This window comes from Hylobates moloch, unplaced genomic scaffold, assembly GCF_009828535.3.
Source record: "Hylobates moloch isolate HMO894 unplaced genomic scaffold, HMol_V3 SCAFFOLD_44, whole genome shotgun sequence".
In the NCBI taxonomy this organism is placed as follows: Eukaryota; Metazoa; Chordata; class Mammalia; order Primates; family Hylobatidae; genus Hylobates; species Hylobates moloch.
This window is the reverse complement of record NW_026652319.1, coordinates 464,023-482,824: the sequence shown is the minus strand read 5'-3', so window position 1 is coordinate 482,824 and position 18,802 is coordinate 464,023. Positions and strand designations below refer to the sequence as shown.

Below are 18,802 nucleotides of genomic sequence, written 5' to 3'. Positions count from 1 at the left end.
ACTTAAGAGTACCATATTCAGTCAAAGAAAGATCTATTATTTTAATAGACTATCTAAATATTAAAGAAACAGGAAAATAAATAAAGAATCAAAGACCAAGCTCAAATTAGATTAATTAAATGAGGTTAATTTAAAAACCTATATTGAGTCAGTCCAGTGCAGGTACTTTTTTCCTGCCTTTTTGGGAGAGGTGGGGAGAGAGAGATAGAGGGGTGAGGGAATAAATATGAATGTATGGTATCAAAGTCAAGCCAACAGCTTTAGAAGATAATGTTGTTGGAATATTGAACTCCCTTACCTGTTAGCAAAGGTAAATATTTCTGATCCTTAACTCAATAGGGCAAGCACCCTTAAGAAGCTATAAAGGAGTAAATTTGTTTTCAATATTCTGATTGTACTAAAAGTACATTGATATTATACAGGATAATGACTCTTCAGTATAAAATTAAGACTATCTTAACAGAAGGATATATTTGAGTAACTAAATTAGAATTCATAGGAAGATATAAATGGGTGTCATGTTAATTTTCTAAATAAAAGCAGTATAATACCACTGAAGAGGAAATTAAGTAATTGTATTCTTAAATAATTTGGTTTTAAATATTGCTACTGTTCTATACACTTGTGTGTTAGTGACATTTCTGGTCTTGTGCATTCTTTTGTTGACATTTTTGAAGTTGCCATAACTCCTGAGAATGGGTACAGTGATTTAGTTTCTGCCTGAAGGGTTTCACAAAGTGCTTATGAGTTCTCTGCAAAATAACAGTTCTTTCTGGTTGTATTAAATACTAAATGATTTATCTATCTATAATAGTTGGATCCCCCCCATTCCCTGTTTCCTTAAAAGGTAGTTTAATTTTCTGAATGGATTTAGGTAGTGGTTAATTTCAAAGGAGCAAGTATAGAAGCCACTTCTCATAATTGGCAGTCGTATGTCAATTTCTGAACTCTGTTTCCCAAGAACTCCTGAAGTACTACCTTGTTTTGATTGATTTCTTTGTTGTAGTTCTGATTTTCCCCTTGATATTTGGATACCTTTGCCTGTCCGACCTTAGTAGAATGTAATCCTGAGAATCCCCCACTTCACTTTTTCAGACCCGGAACTTCCACCTGTCATCTTTGATTGCTGCAAAATCAGTTTGAGGGAAAGACTACAAATAAATTGATCTTCAGAACCAGGAGCTTGACAAAAAAGAGTGTAGATTACAGGTGGTAAAATCCTCGATGATGTGGCCGCTTTCTTGTGTTTTCTAAAGTGTTTCATTGTAGAGTGGAGGGAAGTTAAAAGGGAGTTTTAAAAGTATTTCCTTTTAGAATATTTTCATTATGTGTAATATTAATCGATAATCCACATGAAAATAATTAAGAAGGGACTATAATATCTTTCTCTAATTTGTTTTACAACTCAGTGATTCTCACATTATCCATTTTAATTATGTTAACTAAGAAAAACTGAGAAATACTTAAGGATAATAAATGTACTTGTTCTCGTGGTTGCATTGGCAAGAGGATTATAATGCAAGTCATCTAACTCCCAGTGCAGGACTCTCTCCACTAGAACATGCTGTTAGTACCCACTATTTTCAGGAACACCCTCTGAGTAGACAACATTATGTCCTTACATCAACATAGTGTTCACATTCTGTGCCGAATTATGACTGTTAGAGAAAACTGTGTGCTAGCACAGTACATACTGTATTGTAGTATTTCATGAATTATTTCATAAAGTTGATGTGTATGGTAAAAGTAAGCATTTGTGCTTTTCCAGTAATGTCGTTTTTAACCATATCATTTTGATATGAAAGAAGAAAAGGAGACTAGTATAGCCAAGTCAGAGTGAACTAATGTGACCACACGTCTCAGAGAGTTTAGTTAGATGGCTTGAGAAGCTATTTGTATGTAACATTCATTTGGATAAATATATACTAAAGAAGTGACCTTGGAAAGTGTTTCAATGTGCATGTTTTTTAAAAGTATAAAAAGAAAAACGTTTTATAAAAATGGACTGAGAATACTTTTCTGAGTGAATGTTAATAGCTGGAATGGTCTTCTATTAAGGAATGTTTAATACATATGTTTAATCTTATAATTTAGCAGTGTACTATATTAAGCTGAAATATCTACTATTTCTACATTTTTTCTATTTATAAACCTGAGATATTTTTACACACATGTAATGAGACTGTCTGGGCTTTTTAAAACAATCTTTTTAGATTTTTAAGTAACACATAGATACATCTTCATTGTAAGTAATCTAAATAATGTAGGAAAGAAAACTAAAGTTCCCATGACCAGCCTTCTCAATCCTGATTCTCTCTGTATAGATCACCCTGCTTTAACATTGATGAAGATCATTTCTATTCTTTTTCTAAAGTTTTAAAAACATATATGTACATATAGAACTATCATGAATATGTATGGTTTCATGTCATATTTGTTCATCTGTGAATTACAGCTTGCATTTTTCCCCATTGATAAATCTTGGCATTCTTTCCATGCTAGGACACACAAATCTACTTTATTATATTTTTATTTTTTGTATAGTATTCCATAGGACCATAGGTTATTTAACTGTTCCTCTAATACTGACCATTATTGGCATATACTGACCATGAAGACTGTTTCCTTTTTTGCTATTAAAATAATATTTCATAACTTCCAAAATTTAAAATGTACCCATTCTTTTATACCACAATTTGTACTAAAGATACATTTGACACTTATAGATTACTCATTGTACATGCCCAAATCATTCTTTTCAAAAAATAAGTTTAGATTTATATAAAGTTCCAAAAATAGTACAGATAGTTTTCAGATACACAACTTCCCACAATGTTAGCACTTTGCATAACTGGGGTACAATTATAAAAAACTAAGGAATTAACATTGTTATACTACTGTTAACTAATCTACAGAATTTATTTTGGTTTTATCATATTTTTTCAATAATATCTTTTTTTTCCAGTCCAGAATTCAATCTGGAATTCCATATGGCAGTTAGAGTTCATATCTTCTTATTAGACTTCTTTGACCTGTGACAGTTCCTCAGTCTTTCTTTGTCTTTCATGGTCTTGAGGCTTTTAAATACTGGTCATTTATTTTGTAGAATATCCCTCAATTTGGGTTTGTCTGATGTTTACTAATTATTATGATGAGATGATTCATTTTTGGCAAGAATACCACAAAAATGATGTGCCCTTCTCGGTGCATCATATCAGGGTGTGTATCATGATGTCAGTATCTTATTACTGGTGAAGTTAACCTTAATCACGTGGCTAAACTGGTATTTGCTAGGTTCCTTCACTGTATAGTTATTATTTTTCCCTTTGTAATTAATAAATATCTTGTGGTAGATATTTTGAGACTCTCCAAATATTCTGTTTCTTCTCAACGTTTTACCTGTTTTTTTCAGTAACTATCAGTAGAGTTTGCCTGCAGTGGCTATTATTGTACAGTTTTAATGGTGATTTTCTCATTCACTCGTCCTTCTACATTTATTAATTGGAAATTTTCTGTGAGAAAGAGCTTTTATTACTCATTTGTTCATTCAGTTATTTATATCAGTGTGGACTCATTCACTTTAATTTTGTGGGTTATAATCCAATACTATCATTATTTTATTGCTTGATTGTTCTTGTTTTGGACGTTAGTAGCTCGCTTAGGTCAACGTGTGCCCTTTTAACCTGCCTCTGTCCTCTGTTGAGCTCTTCTTTACTTTCTGGCATCACAAAATGTTCTAGGCTTATCCTGAAGTTTTCCTGCCTCAGCACTGGAATCAACCAGTTTTCTAAAATGCCTTGATTTCTTTAAGTGGAGAATGATATTTAGAAACCAGCGTCTGGGGATTGGGTATGTTCATTGTTACTTTGCTTCTGAGCATTCATTGTTTTTTGTCATTTGTACCCTTCTCTTGGGTCATAACACTAAGAATATTCATTATTTGTTCTTTAATAAATGAATTTAAGGCTATACATTTACATCTTGTACTTGATATGGTTTGGCTGTGTGTCCCTTCCCAAATGTCATCTTGAATTGTAGCTCCCATAATTCCCACATGTTGTGGGAGGGACCCAGTGGGAGATAATCGAATCATGAATCATGGGGGCAGTTTCCCCCATACTGTTCTTGTGGTAGTGAATAAGTCTCATGAGAGCTGATGGTTTTATAAGGGGAAAACCCCTTTCATATGGTTCTCATTCTCTCGTTGCCAGCCACCATGTAAGATATCCCTTTGCTCTGCCTTCATCTTCCACCATGATTGTGAGGCCTCCATAGCCATGTGGATCTGTGAGTCAATTAAACCTCTTTCTTTTGTAAATTACCCAGTCTTGAGTATGTCTTTATCAGCAGAGTGAAAATGGACTAATACAGTACTTTTATATGTAGTGCTTCCATTATCCTTTATTTCTAAATAGCTTGTAATTTCCATTTTTATTTTCTCTTTGGCCCAAGGATTATTAGATGTATGTTTAAATTTTCATGTATACAGATTTTTTTACTGTTCTTTGTTGTTAATTTTTCATATAATTTTGTGAGCAATGAATGCAGGTATATGTTTCGTTTTTTTCTTTTTAAGAATATCTTAAGATTTCAACTGTGGCTAATTACATGGTCAATTTTTTTATTATATGATGTATCAGGGAAAAGTGATTACTAGATATAAGATCTCAACTATTAAATATGTCCATACATCAAGCTTTTTAATCTGGTTATTTAAATCTTCAGGCTGGGCGCAGTGGTTCACGCCTGCAATCCCAGTACTTTGGGAGCCCAAGGAGGGCTGATCACGAGGTCAGGAGATGGAGATCATCCTGGCTAACACGGTGAAACCCCATCTCTACTAAAAATACAAAAAATTAGCTGGGTAGTGGTGGCATGCGCCTGTAGTCCCAGCTACTCACGAGGCTGAGGCAGGAAAATCGTTTGAACCCGGAAGGTGGAGGTTACAGTGAGCTGAGCTCATACCATTGCACTCCAGCCTGGGAGAGGCAACAGAGTAAGAGTCTGTCTCAAAAAAAAAAAAAAAAAAATCTTCAATATCTTTACCTATTTTTATGTTATTGTGATCCTTTCCATTTCTGTGAGAAAAATATAAATACATCCCATTATGATTAGTAATTTGTTTTCATTGGATTTTTAACAGATTTTTCTTTATATATTTTGGAGCTATGTTATTTTTCTTCGTGCATGGGGCTTTTTATAAAGATGAAAATTTCTTTGTTCCACTTAATGCTTTTGCTAATTTTTAACACTGAACATATATATGTTATCATTTTAAAAAGCATTTTTCTGGACTATACTTTTATAGCTCTTTATTTTCTACCTTCCTTTGTCAAGTTTTTAAAGATGTGAATCCTAAAAACAATGTTTGGTTAACTCCTTTCTCTTAGTATGCTAAGAGAAATAAGAGGAGTCCTTGCCAGGGTATTAAGTGGGGATGAAAAAAGAGGATTCCTTAAAAATCTATTCTTTTCCCAATTAGGCAGAGGTTTTATTGTTATTACTATTTTAGATTCAAGGGGTACATGTGCAGGCTTGTTACATGGGTGTATTGCGTGATGCTAAGCTTTGGGGTATGAATAATTCTGTCACCCAGGTAGTGAGCATAGTACCTAATAGTTTGTCAGCCCATACTGCTCTCCTTCCCTCCTTTCTCTAGCAGTCCCCAGTGGCTATTGTCCCATGCATATTTAATCTTTAGCTCTCACTTGTAAGTGAGAACATGTGGTATTTGATTTTCAATTCCTGTATTAATTTGCTTAGGATAATGATTTCCACAGCAGTAGACACTGTGGGAGATAATTGAATCATGGAGGGATTACTAGGGGTTGGGCTGAAAAACTAACTGTTGGGTACTGTGGTCAGCAGCTGAGTAATGGGATCATTTGTACCCAAAACCTCAGCATCATCTATATGTCCAGGTGACAAACCTGCACATATATGCCTTGAATCTAAAATAAAAGTTGGGAGGGAAAATGATAATGGACTCCAGCTGCATCCATGTTGCTGCAAAGGACATGACTTCATTCTTTCTTATGGCTACATAATATTCCATATATTCCATAGTGTATGTGTATCACATTTCTTTATCCAGTCCATCATTGATGAACAACTAGGTTGATTCCATGTCTTTGCTATTGTGAATTAGTGCTGTGATGAACATGGCTTTTTAGTAAAACAATTTTATTTTCCTTTGGGTATATACCCACTAATGTGGTTGCTGGGTTGAATACTAGTTCTGTTCTAAGTTCTTTGAGAAATCTCTAAACTGCTTTCCACAGTGGCTGAACTAATTTACATTACCACCAACAATGTATAAGCATTCCCTTTCCTCTGCAGCCCAGCCAGCATCTGTTATTTTTTGACTTTTTAATAATAGCCATTCTGACTGCTGTGAGATGGTATCTTATTGTGGTTTTGATTTACATTCCTCTAATGACTAGAGATGTTAAACATTTTTTCATATGTTTGTTGGCTGCTTGTATGTCTTCTTTTGAGAAATATTTTTTATGTCCTTTGTGCACTTTCTAATGGGGTTATTTGTATTTTTCTTGTTGAATTGTTTAAATTCCTTATAGATTCTGGATATTAGACTTGTTGGATGCATAGTTTGTGAATGTTTTCTCCCATTCCCTATGCTGTCTGTTTATTCTGTTGATAGTTTCTTTTGCTGTGCAGAAGCTCTTTAGTTTAGTTAGGTCCCATTTGTCAATTTTTGTTTCTCTTTCAGTCGTTTTGAAGAGTTAGCTGTAAATTCTTTGGAAAAACTGATGTTGAGAAGGCTATTTCCTAGGTTTTTTTTCTAGGATTTTTATAGTTTGAGGCCTTACATTTAAATCTTTAATCCATCTTGAGTTAATTTTTGTATATGGTGAGAGGTAGGGGTCCAGTTTCTTTCTTCTACATATGGCTAGCCAGTTATCTCAGCACTATTTGTTAAGTAGGGAGTTCTTTCCCAATTGCTTGTTTTTGTCGACTTTGTCAAAGATCAGATGATTGTAGGTGTGAGGCTTTATTTCTGGGTTATCTATTCTGTTCCATTGGTCTATGTGTCTGTTTTCATACCAATACTATGCTGTTTTAGTTACTGTAGCCTTATGGTATAGTTTGAAGTCAGATAATGTGATGCCTTTGGCTTTGTTCTTTTTGCTAGTATTGCTTGGGCTATTAGGGCTCTTTTTTTATTCCATGTAAATTTTAGGATTTTTTTTCTTTTTCATTTTTTGATACATTGATGTATTTTGTTAAATTGCTTTTCTGAAATGTACCAATTTATACTATTTTCTCAGGAGCCTAGAGTATAATCATCGTAATTTCTTTCAAAATTTTTTTTTATTTCAATAGCTTTTGAGATACAAGTGGCTTTGGGTTACATAAACAAATTGTATAATAATGAAGTTTGAGATTTTAGTGTACCTATCACCTGAGTAGTGTACATTGTACCCAATATGTAGTGTTTTATCCTGTGCCCCTCTCCCAGCCTCCTCCTGAGTCTTCAGCGGTTTTCTAGCCACTGCGATAATATTCCAGGAAGGAGTGTAGCTGCCTCTGCTGCACAGTAGAGTTCGCATAAGGAGTGGGGAGTAGCAAGTGGCAGTATGTCTCACCCAGCTCCCATGCACTGGGCAAGGCAGGTTTCTCACTTGCAGTATTAACTTACAGTAGCTAGTTAAATTCCAGGCAGCCTTTGCTCAGAACTTAGAACTGTCCCAGGCCCTCCCTATCTGCTGTCAAAGTCCAGGCACCCAGCTCCTGTGCCTGTGGCTACTGCACACTTCCCACTCACACCTGTGTTCTGGCCAAGGGAGTTCATCCCCACTCGAGGATTGTATTGTGAATTTCAGTTGGTAGCTTCTTTCAACCTGCCACCACCGTTTGAGTTAATTGGCAGACTTTCACGAGGTTCCCTTTTTATATAGAGTCAGCCATGGCTTCCCTTGGTCCATACTAGAGACTGGGAATGTGCACAAGGCTCTTCACTGTGCTGCTCTTACTTTTATATGTCCCACCACTCACTATATCAGTTCCAGTGCTGTGTAGGGTTAAGGCTACACAGGTTCCCTGGTATGAGTATATATCCTGGAGGCAGTCTCCCCTACCTCACACTCTGAGGACTTATAGTTTTTCACCTGGCTCATAGTGTAGGCTGCAGCCTGCTGCTTCTTTCAAAGGGCCTGTGATTTCCTTCCATTTTCCTGTTAAGGTCCTGCATTGCTTCTTGGAAAAAAGTTCACAGTGTGAATCTCTACTCACTATTTTGACTTTGCAAGTGGAAGAGGCATCCTAACACTGCTTCCAGTTTGCCATCTTGGAAAATAAAATAGAACAGTTTTTTTTCTATTTCTGTGAAAAATGACATCGGTAGTTTGATAGGGATAGCACTGAATCTATGAGTTTCTTTTTGCAGTATGACTATTTTAACAATATTGATTTTTTCAATCCATGAGCATGGAATATTTTTTCATTTATTTGTGTCATGTCTGATTTCTTTGAGCAGTGTGTTGTAGTTCTTGTAGAGATCTTTCACCTCCTTGATTAGATGTATTCCTAGGTATTTCCTTTTTCGGTGGCTATTGTAAATAGGATTGTGTTCTTAATTTGGCTCTCCACTAGAATATTAATTACTATATAGAAATGCTACTGATTTTTAATTTTTTAAAGGTGTATTTAGGCTTCTAGATCTTCTTTCCCACCTGACCTGCTCAAAACATATAATTAACTTTCCCTGAAAGAATTCTGGATGTTGTATCTCTGATCTCAGTGGTACTAGCTATAGCTAAGGATAGAGAGTGGTAAAAGGGAGGTGGTGAAATGAAAATAAAGAAATTAAGTGAAAGTTGACTTTTGGAATAATGGCATCATATCCCCTGAAATGGCGCAAGTGCTTTCCCTTAATTCCCAGAACTTTGTCAAGAGATTGGGAGAATGACTGGTAAAGAGGAAATATCCAGAGATTTTATCAAAATAACTATTTGCTCACCTGATCATCCCCGAATAAATCTTGTCATTTAACAATTTCTGCACACACACAGAAGCTTATAGGCAGCATTTCAGTCCTTTGTTTTTAATTTTTTAGGAGAAAATGATAAAATAAATACTCATTTACACAGATTTTAAAATTACCAAGATTTTATTAGGTTTATTTTATCATTTCTTTTCTTTACTGCAGTATTTTAAGGCAAATCCTAGTCTCCTAGTCTATGTGCTATTTTATCTTTATTTACTTCACTGTGATATGACTTTAAAAACATAATCACAATATTATCATTCCAAAATTAGCAGCAGTTCCTTGGTATTCTCTAATTCCCAGTCCATAATTAAATTTTCTCAATTCTTTAAAAAATTTTTTTACTGTCATTTAAAAAAATATTTTAAGTTCTGGGATACATGTGCAGAACGTGTAGGTTTGTCACATAAGTATACACGTACCATGGTGGTTTGCTGCACCCATCAACCCGTCATCTACATTAGGTATTTCTCCTAATGCTATCCCTCCTCTAGTTCCCCCACCCCCAACAGGCCCTGGTGTGTGATGTTCCCCTCCCTGTGTCCATGTATTCTCATTATTCATCTCCCACTTATGAGTGAGAACATGAGGTGTTTGGTTTTCTGTTCCTGTGTTAGTTTGCTGAGGATGATGGTTTCCAGCTTCATCCATGTCCCTGCAAAGGACATGAACTCATCCTTTTTTATGGCTGCATAGTATTCCATGGTGTATATGTGCCACATTTTCTTTATCCAGTCTATCATTTATGGGCATTTGGGTTGGTTCCAAGTCTTTGCTATTGTGAACAGTGCTGCAAAGCCGCTGTCAATTTGTTTTAATTGAGTTTCATACAAAGTCCATATGTCATATTTAGTTATTAAATTTCTTGCTTCTCTTTTATCTATAAAGGCCTCTCTTCCTTTTTTCCCTCTGTCTTAATTAGCTTGTTGTAGAAACCAGTCCAGTTGTGCTGCTAGTACCTCATTTTTTTAAATTACACTGTTATTTTAGGTTTGGGGTACATGTACAGGTTTGTTATATAGGTAAACTTGTGTCATGGGGGTTTGTTGTACAGATTACTTTGTCACCCAAGTACTAGGCCTAGTATCCAATAGATACTTTTTCTTATCTTTTCTCCCTCCCACCCTCCACTCTCAAGTAGGCCCCAGTGTCTATTGTTCCCCTCTTTGTATCCATCCATCCTCATCATTTAGCTCCCACTTATAAGTGAGAACATATGGTATTTGCTTTTCTATTGCTGTGTTAGCTTGCTAAGGATAATGGCATCCAACCCCATCCATGTTCCTGCAAAGGACATGATCTCATTCTTTTTTTATGGCTGTATCCAATCTGTCATTAATGGGCATTTAGGTTGATTTTATATCTTTGATATTGTGAATAGTGCTGCAGTGAACATATGCATGCAAATGTCTTTATGGTAGAATAATTTTTATTCCTTTGGGTTTATACTCAGTAATGGGATTGCTGGGTTGAATGGTAGTTCTGTTTTTAGGTCTTTGAGGAATTGCTACACTGCTTTACAATATGGTTGAACTAATTTACACTCCCACCAAGAATGTATAAGCATTTCCTTTTCTCCATAACCTTGTCAACATCTGTTATTTTTTTTGACTTTTTAATGATAGCCATTCTGACTGGTGTGAGATGATATCTCATTGGTGTTTTGATTTGCATTTCTCTAATGATCAATGATACTGAGTTTTTTTTTAATATGCTCATTGGCCACATGTATGTCTTCTTTTGAGAAGTGTCTGTTCATGTCTTTTGCCCACTTTTTAATGGGGTTGTTTGTTTTTTTTCTCATAAATTTGAGTTCCTTATACATGCTGCATATCAGACCTTTTTTAGATGCATAGTTTGTAAATTTTGTCTTCCATTCTGTAGGTTGTCTGTTTACTCTGTCAATAGTTTCTGTTGGTATGCAGAAGCTTTTAAGTTTACTTAGATCAAATTTGTCAATTTTGGCTCTTGTTGTGATTGCTTTTGATATCTTTGTCAAGAAATCTTTACTTATTCCTATGTCCAGAATGGTATTGCCTAGGTTGTCTTCCAGGTTTTTTATAGTTTTGGGTTTTACATTTAAGTCTTTAATCCATCTTGAGTTAAATTTTGTATATGGTGTATGGAAGTGGTTTGGTTTCAATCTTCTGCATATGGCTAGCCAGTTACCCTAGCACCATTTATTGAATAGGGAGTCTTTTCCCCATTGCTTGTTTTTGTCAGCTTTGTCAAAGATCACATGGTTTAGGTGTGTGTTCTTATTTCGGAGCTCTCTCTTCTGTTTCATTGATCTATATGTCTGTTTTTGTGCCAGTACCATGCTGTTTTGCTTACTGTAGCCCCGTAGTATAGTTTGAAGTTGGATAGTGTGATGCTTTTGGCTTTGTTCTTTTTGCTTAGAATTGCTTTGTCTATTTGGGCTCTTTTTTTGTTCCATATGTATTTTAAAATCGTTTTTTCTAGTTCTGTGAAGAATATCATTGTTAGACAGAATAGTATTGAATCTCTAAATTGCTTTGGGTGGTATGGACATTTTAATGATACTGATTCTTCCTATCCATGAGCATGTGATGTTTTTCCATTTGTTCATGTCAGCTTTGCCTTCTTTGACCAGTGTTTTATAATTCTCATTGTAGAGATTTTTTACCTCCCTGGTTAACTGTTTTCCTATTCTGTTCGTTTTGTGGTAATTATGAATGAGATTGCATTCCTGATTTGGCTCTTGGCTTGGCTGTTGTTGGTGTATAGGAATAGTAGTGATTTTTGTATGTTGATTTTGTATCCTGAAACTTTGCCAAAGTTGTTTATCAGCTGAAGGAGCTTTTGGGCTGAGACTATGGAGTTTTCCAGATATAGAATCATGTCATCTGCAAACAGGGATAGTTTGGCTTCCTCTCTTCCTATTTGGATGTACTTCATTTCTTTCTCTTGCCTGATTACTCTGGTCAGAACTTTCAATAATATGTTGAATAAGAGTAATGAGAGAGGGCATCCTTGTATTTTTCTTGTTTTCAAGAGGAATACTTCCAGCCTTTGCCTATCCAGTATGATGTTGGTTGTGAGAGTACCTCATTCTTGATTATGAACAGACAACAAAGGATAATCAGCCTTCTGAGCAGAGCCTCAAACATGAAAGTCAAAAAGCAAAACAAAGAAAGAGTCTCAAAGAGAAACAGAAGCAATGCAGCAAACTGAAGAAAACTTCAAAAACACACTAGAATTGATATCCTCAAAGAAATACAAATTGTATTCATGGGACAAAAAAAGGGGCAATTAAAAAAGGCCTTTTGGAGAATAAGAAAGAAATTTTGGTAGTTAGAATGTGATAGCAGAAGTTAAAACTTTAACAGGATGGAAGATAATGAAAGAACAGAAAGTTAAAAGTGGTAAAATGGTAGAGAAAGGATAAGAAAGCTAAGAGATCTGTTCAGGAAATTCCACATCTAAAATAATAGAAAGATGTTCCAGACAGAAACAGAAAATCGACAAGAAAGCATCATTCTCCCTAGGGTAAATTTCTGAAAACTAAAGAAATCAGTTTCTAAAGCAAGTATTCACCAAGTCCCCAGCACAGAGAATGACAAAAGATTAACATGATGATACATTGTGATCAAATTGAAGAATCCCAAGTGAAAAGTAAAAAATTTTCATTCAGAAAAAGCTTCTGAAGCAGGGGGAAGGGTGGGGGGCCCACCATATATCACACAAAGAAATAGAAATGGGAATGTCATTGGATTTCTCAGCAGCATCACTGGAAATTAGGAAACAGTGGAATGGTGTCCTAATTTTCTGCTGAATATTTTTCAAATATATAATTTTCTATTCAGCCAAACTGTTCCATCTGAGATAAAATAACATGTTCAGACATCCACAGTCTCAAATTTACTGCCAATGCACAGGACATTTCTGGACGATTTGCTCCTAGAAGTAAACCAAGAAGGAATAAAACTTCGGAACCAGGGTACGGGAGAATTGACATGAAAGAGAGATGAGGACAGTTCCTGAAGTGATGGAGAAGGGAAGTCTTATGATGACAGCTGTGTAGTCAAACCAGAGCATAAACCAGACTACAGCAGGGGAATGGAAAGCTCCAGGAAGGCTACCTCCTGGTAAAGAAATGATTTGGAAAGATTATCTGCTGTGTCTGAAGGTGTCGGGAGAAGAATTACCTCTCCGTCAAAGATGGAAGAAGAATAAATGATGGTACCCAGAAAACTACGAAAGAAGAAAAGGAGACAATTTTTAATTCCAGAGACAACAAAAAGTTATACAAGAAAGAAATATAATCATGGCATTATATGTTGCTCAGAAGTGAATAACAATGTAAATACTAAATATAATTTAATAAAAAGTGCTGATTTAACTATATTGGGAGGATTAAGAGAAGAGTATGTAGATATGTATAGGAGGGTCAATTCTTATTAGCTACCTACCCCAACATCTATTTTGCCTTCTAAGTAACAGAATATATCTGGGGGCTAATCTTTAAAGGACGACACCTTCTAGCTGCATGTGCAGCTAAGTATGGCCATGTATCTAAGTTCAGTAGAAATATTCAGTGGTACTTTAAGGAAATTGACTTAAAAGGGATGGAGTAGGCCGTTATTCTCCTGTTCCTGGCCTGGAATGGGAATGTAATGGTTGAAGCTTTCACCACCATCATGGACTATGAGAATAAAATACAGATACCAAAGATGGTAGACCAGAGAGTTGGAAGGATTTGAGGCTCTATATGATATTAGCACTGAACTGATTACCAATGCATTTGTTTTATGTGAGATTATATATATATTTATGCCATCATATTCAGGTGTCAATTATATGTAGCACAACTAGATCTTAACTGATATGTATCACTAAATAATATATAAAATTAAATATTAGGAAATATCAGTGTAAACATGTTACTTAGTAATATGGAGGTAAATACTAGGAGAAACAGGAAAAAAACATTAAAAGTAGTTGCCTTTGGCAGTGGGCATTGGGGTAGAGGCACATGATTACTATTTTTTTTATAACCCTTTTAGTCATTGTTACAGTTTGGATGTGGTTTGTCTTCACCAAAACTCATGATGAAATTTGGGCCTCAATGCAGCATTGTTGGGAGGTACAGGTGTTTGGCTTATAGGGGCAGATTCCTCATGAATAGATTAATCCCCTCCCTTGTGAGTGAATGGAGTTTTTGCCCTGGCAAGAATGGATTAGTTCCCAAGATAGCAGGTTGTTAAAATACAGAGAGAGAGAGGTGCATGGCCACCGGCTTTCAGCCCATTTTCCTTATTCTTTGGCTTGCAAATTGAGATTACCCTCCAAATCACTTGACTTTCCTTTTCTCAGAGTTATAGCTCTCCAGAGTGTCCCCAGATGCTCCACATTAAAGATACATCCTTTCATTGCTTTTCCCCCGAGCAATTATGAAGTGTTTGTGAGAGAACTAATTCACATTGTCATGGCTGGAAATATTCTCTGATGCTCAACTCCCCTAATCTATAGATTAAGTTGGTTTAAGGTCTACTTTGTATTACGAGCATTGTTGTTCCTACTGATAGTGACTCTGTTCTTGATTCAGGTGGACAGCTACTATGCTGCCATTAAAAACCAACTAGGTGGGAGCTTATTCCTCTGCTGAATTGTGCAGTGACTGATCTCACCCAAGACTTTCATGTGAGAAGAAGCACCTTCTTTTTATCAGGAAATTTCTAGTATTTCCTGCTATTCACAGCTGAATGTAATGCCTCAGTTCATTTTCAATTGTTTGATTATATGTGATAAAAAATGTATTTTCTTGGCAACCAATATTTCTGTACATTTATATTAGAAATAGATTAATAACTTTATAGCAACTACATGCTAACAAATCTTATTGTCTTTTTAATTAATTTAGCTAAGCATCCCATTGCAATGATGTATTAGATCAAGTTTATAATGTTACCATGTTATTCTTTGGACATTGTGAGTTAGTGTTACCATGTGGATAAAATGTCAGGCATCTTTTTCCTCATGTAAATTTTACTTTTCATGTTCATGTACTTACAGCTTTAATTTTGATCCTAAGTTTTCATTCATTCATTATACCAAAAGTTAACTCATGTTCTTCCAAATGACTTCTTACCAAAAGCCACACACAAAAAAAGATTTTGGCTTCCTTGATTTTTTTTCTCTCTTGCTTCCTCTCTCATCATGTGACCCCTTTGCATATGCCCCCTTCCACTTTCCGCCGTAAGTGGAAGCAACATGAGGCCCTCGCCGGATGCAGCTATCCAATCTTGAGTTTTCCAGTCACCAGAATCATGAGCAAAGTAAACCTTTCTTTCTTTATAAATTACCCAGCCTCAGGTATTCTTTTACAGCAACACAAAATGGACCAAGGCAGTAATATTTGACATTTTAAATTTGAACATGTATTACTTTAAATGAAATTAAATTAATGTTTTTAGTTGTGATTAATATTTATGTTCATTGTAAACAGTTGAACAATACAAAAGAATACAGATAAAAAGTTCTGCCTCTCTTCAATATCCTTTACTTTTTCCCCCTGCCCATAAATTCCACTCTCCTCCCCAGGATTTGGTGCCCAAGATTTGGTCTCTCCATATTTTTTCTGTACATTCATATAGCATATATAAGAGACATAGTTTCTTCTTCTACTCCTTTTTATTAAAAGTAAGTATATTTAAATGTTAACTTGAAAATTGTACATATGAGAGAATACTTAAGGGATGTTTGTTTGTATTTTTAGAATTTACGATGTAGACATGCAGTTAAAAAGTCAACAAAATGAATTTCAGAAAGTAAAGAAACAACTGAGTCATTTGCAAGATGAGCTAAAGATTAAATATAGACAATCATACATCTTCAGGTAAGATTAAAGAACTGAAAATTATAAAGATTGAAAAGATATGCTTAATGCTAACTTTGTAAATAGCCAAACACATTTTAGTAATATGGTTTCTATATCTGGTGTGATTGAGAAAAGTGAAACAGCATTATGTTTTCTTTTTTCTTTTTTAAACCATTATCTCAATGAATAGTGTTGCTAATTAAATTTAAAATTAGGCATATACCTTGTTCTATTAGTGCCTTGTTACTGTTCTCATTTTGTGGTGGCATTTAGAATGAAAGCATGGTAACTAATTTCCCTCTTCACCAATATTTCTTGGTGTATTTGATCCTCTGAGTGATAGTCCAGTGACAAGAAAAGTAATAGAATAAGAAAACTTCCTAAATAATATTAACATACTCCTTAAATTCAGAAATATCTAGTGTAAAGCATGTTAATTCTGCTTTTATATAATCTTTGGAGGGTTTATAATACCTAAAGATAAAATCCAGCGTTCTAAAGAAACTAGGAAGTACATTTTCTTTCCTAAAAATTGAATTGAATATATTGAGAATGTTTATGAGAAAGAATAATTCCTTTTTGAATTGAATAACTTTTAGCTCTTAGAAAAGGGAAGGCAATAAGTTAATTCAACATGGCAAATGACACAGGTTCTGGATGACTAAAAAAGTATGCTGGGTGAGTGTTTTGAATGATAAGGTTTGTTTTTTATCTAAGAATTATTACCAGGAATATTCTGAATAAATTTCTGTGGGCTAATAATTTTTAATTCATTTTCTGATAACCTATTGAACATCTACCTTTCACAAATGCCTTGCACATAACTGATGCTCAATACATAATTTTTGAATGAATCCATGAATGAAATCCACTCACAAAACAAGTAACCATTTTTATCATCAGAAATCCCCTTGATCCTTTCCCAGAAATCTGGTGTTGAACCAACAGGATAATGCCATCCAGGTGACCCCAGCTTTTATATTTTAATCAGGACTATCAGTATTCATTTTTGTCTTCTGTAATAGCTTTGGCCCATATCTGCCACAGAAGGCTCATCTGATTTATCCACCAAAGCCTTCATGGATGGTAAGGTTGACCTTTAAAGGCTGGACTGGGACTAGACCAAATAATTATTGCCACTTCAGGATATTATGGGACTGGTACACTTGATCCTAATTATTTTCATTTTTGCATGTTATCTTCAGTATTTCAAATTTTTGAAGAAACATAGACATACAAATGGAAGTGTTATTTTTATTCTGTATTCTAATTTTGTCATCATTTTAAGTTATATTTTTAACAGCTTATTTTGTTCACATGTTTCCATAGATCTGTGATTTTTGCCCATTTTTATCTAAAAGATCACAAATTAGGAGTCTGGGATCTGACTTATATAAAAATAGTACATACTAAAAACAATTTTGGAAGTAACTAGTCAACTAGACAGTACAAATTACAGTTTATAATAGATGAATAGAAATAATTATTTTTATACTCTCACTGGTAGATATAATGCATTCCATAGAAAAAGGTATACTGTTAAAAATAAAATCAAACCAAATTTCTAGAGTTCAGTGACTTTTGTTGCATTACTAAAAGCTGATTTTAAGCTAGATTATTGATTATTTTTAAAATATTAGGCCGTAAAACTTAGTTGCTCTTGATAAAGAAAAGGAGCTTAATCTTCTGTCTTGAAGAGGTAAAGGATTCATGGGCCAAAATGTGGGATGAAAAAAAAAAAAAGAGGTAAGGGAAAGAAACATGAGCTTTTTACTCAGATACGATCATCTGTGTTTATGGAGCCTAAAAGGAACTTTCAGTAGATCAGTGAACTATGTTTTGGGGTCCATTGCTATTTTTAATTTCTTCTCTCATTTGTTTAATTACAATTGGGCTTAATCACTAGCCTCCAGCAAAGTATTCTTTCATGTTCTGTGTTTTCCCTGACATAATTTCCAGCTTGTGTCTTGCAAGGGCTCAGCATATTACTTGGCACATTGGTTGGCTCAGCACACCTGCTACTCAGAATAAAGTGTCTTTTGAAAACGCAAATTAATTGTAGAAGGCCTATAAAATAGATATTAAAAACCTGAATGAAATATAGATATACTTCACCTCACAAAGTTGTGTTTAAATTCGATATTCCAAATCAGACCATATTTGAAATATTCTAGCAGTATTTACTTTTAGAGGATTACTATTGTGAATCTTTTATAAATTATTTGAAATAAAGAGTACTTATCCTTTAATTTTTCTTCTTTGTAAAGCTAGACCTTGTCATCTCTAAAATTTTCAATGTCAACTCCAAAAATTTCTCTTGCAGGTCTCTCAGTTTCACTTCACTTCTTCAGTCTAATTAAGGACACTAATATTTTTTCTTATTTTCCCAACCATATTTTGGATTTACTTTGTTTTCTATCCTTGATCCCATAGTTTATTACCCCGTATCTTTTTAAAAACATCCTCATTGAGATATAATTTGCATACCACAAAATTCACCTATCTTAAGGAGACAATTTAATTATTTTTAATAAACCTACAGAGTTGTGCCACCAAATATTAGCTATTAGATTGGCAATCACATTCAATATTAGAACACTTGACTAATTCCAGAAAAGACCCTCCAGACCCTCATGCCATCTTCAATCAATCTCTGTGCTCACCAGGCAACTAACATTTCTCTGTCTATAGATTTATACTTTTCTGGACATTTCAGATATATAGAATCATACAATATGTTGTCTTTACATCTGGCTTTTACTAATTATGTTTTTGAGGTTCATTCATGTTGTGGCACTTATCCATACTTTTGTTCCTTTTTATTGCTGAACAGTATTCCACTGTATGGATATACCACATTTTATTTATCCGTTTACCAGTTGATGGATATTTGGATTGTTTCCACTTGTTGGTGCTTATGAATAATGCTGCTGTAAACATTCATATACAAGTCT

At 34.6% G+C, this 18,802-nt stretch overlaps 1 protein-coding gene across 6 annotated transcripts in view; it reads left to right on the top strand.

Moving 5' to 3' along the window:
• Positions 1-18,802, top strand: part of LOC116463605 (interaptin-like) — a 219,127-nt gene that overhangs the window by 77,418 nt on the left and 122,907 nt on the right. For all 6 annotated transcript variants that reach the window (XM_058434757.1, XM_032146789.2, XM_058434759.1 and 3 more), the window contains one exon: positions 15,747-15,866. In XM_058434757.1, the coding sequence (XP_058290740.1) occupies positions 15,747-15,866 (120 nt within the window). The remainder of the gene's footprint in view (positions 1-15,746; positions 15,867-18,802) is intronic.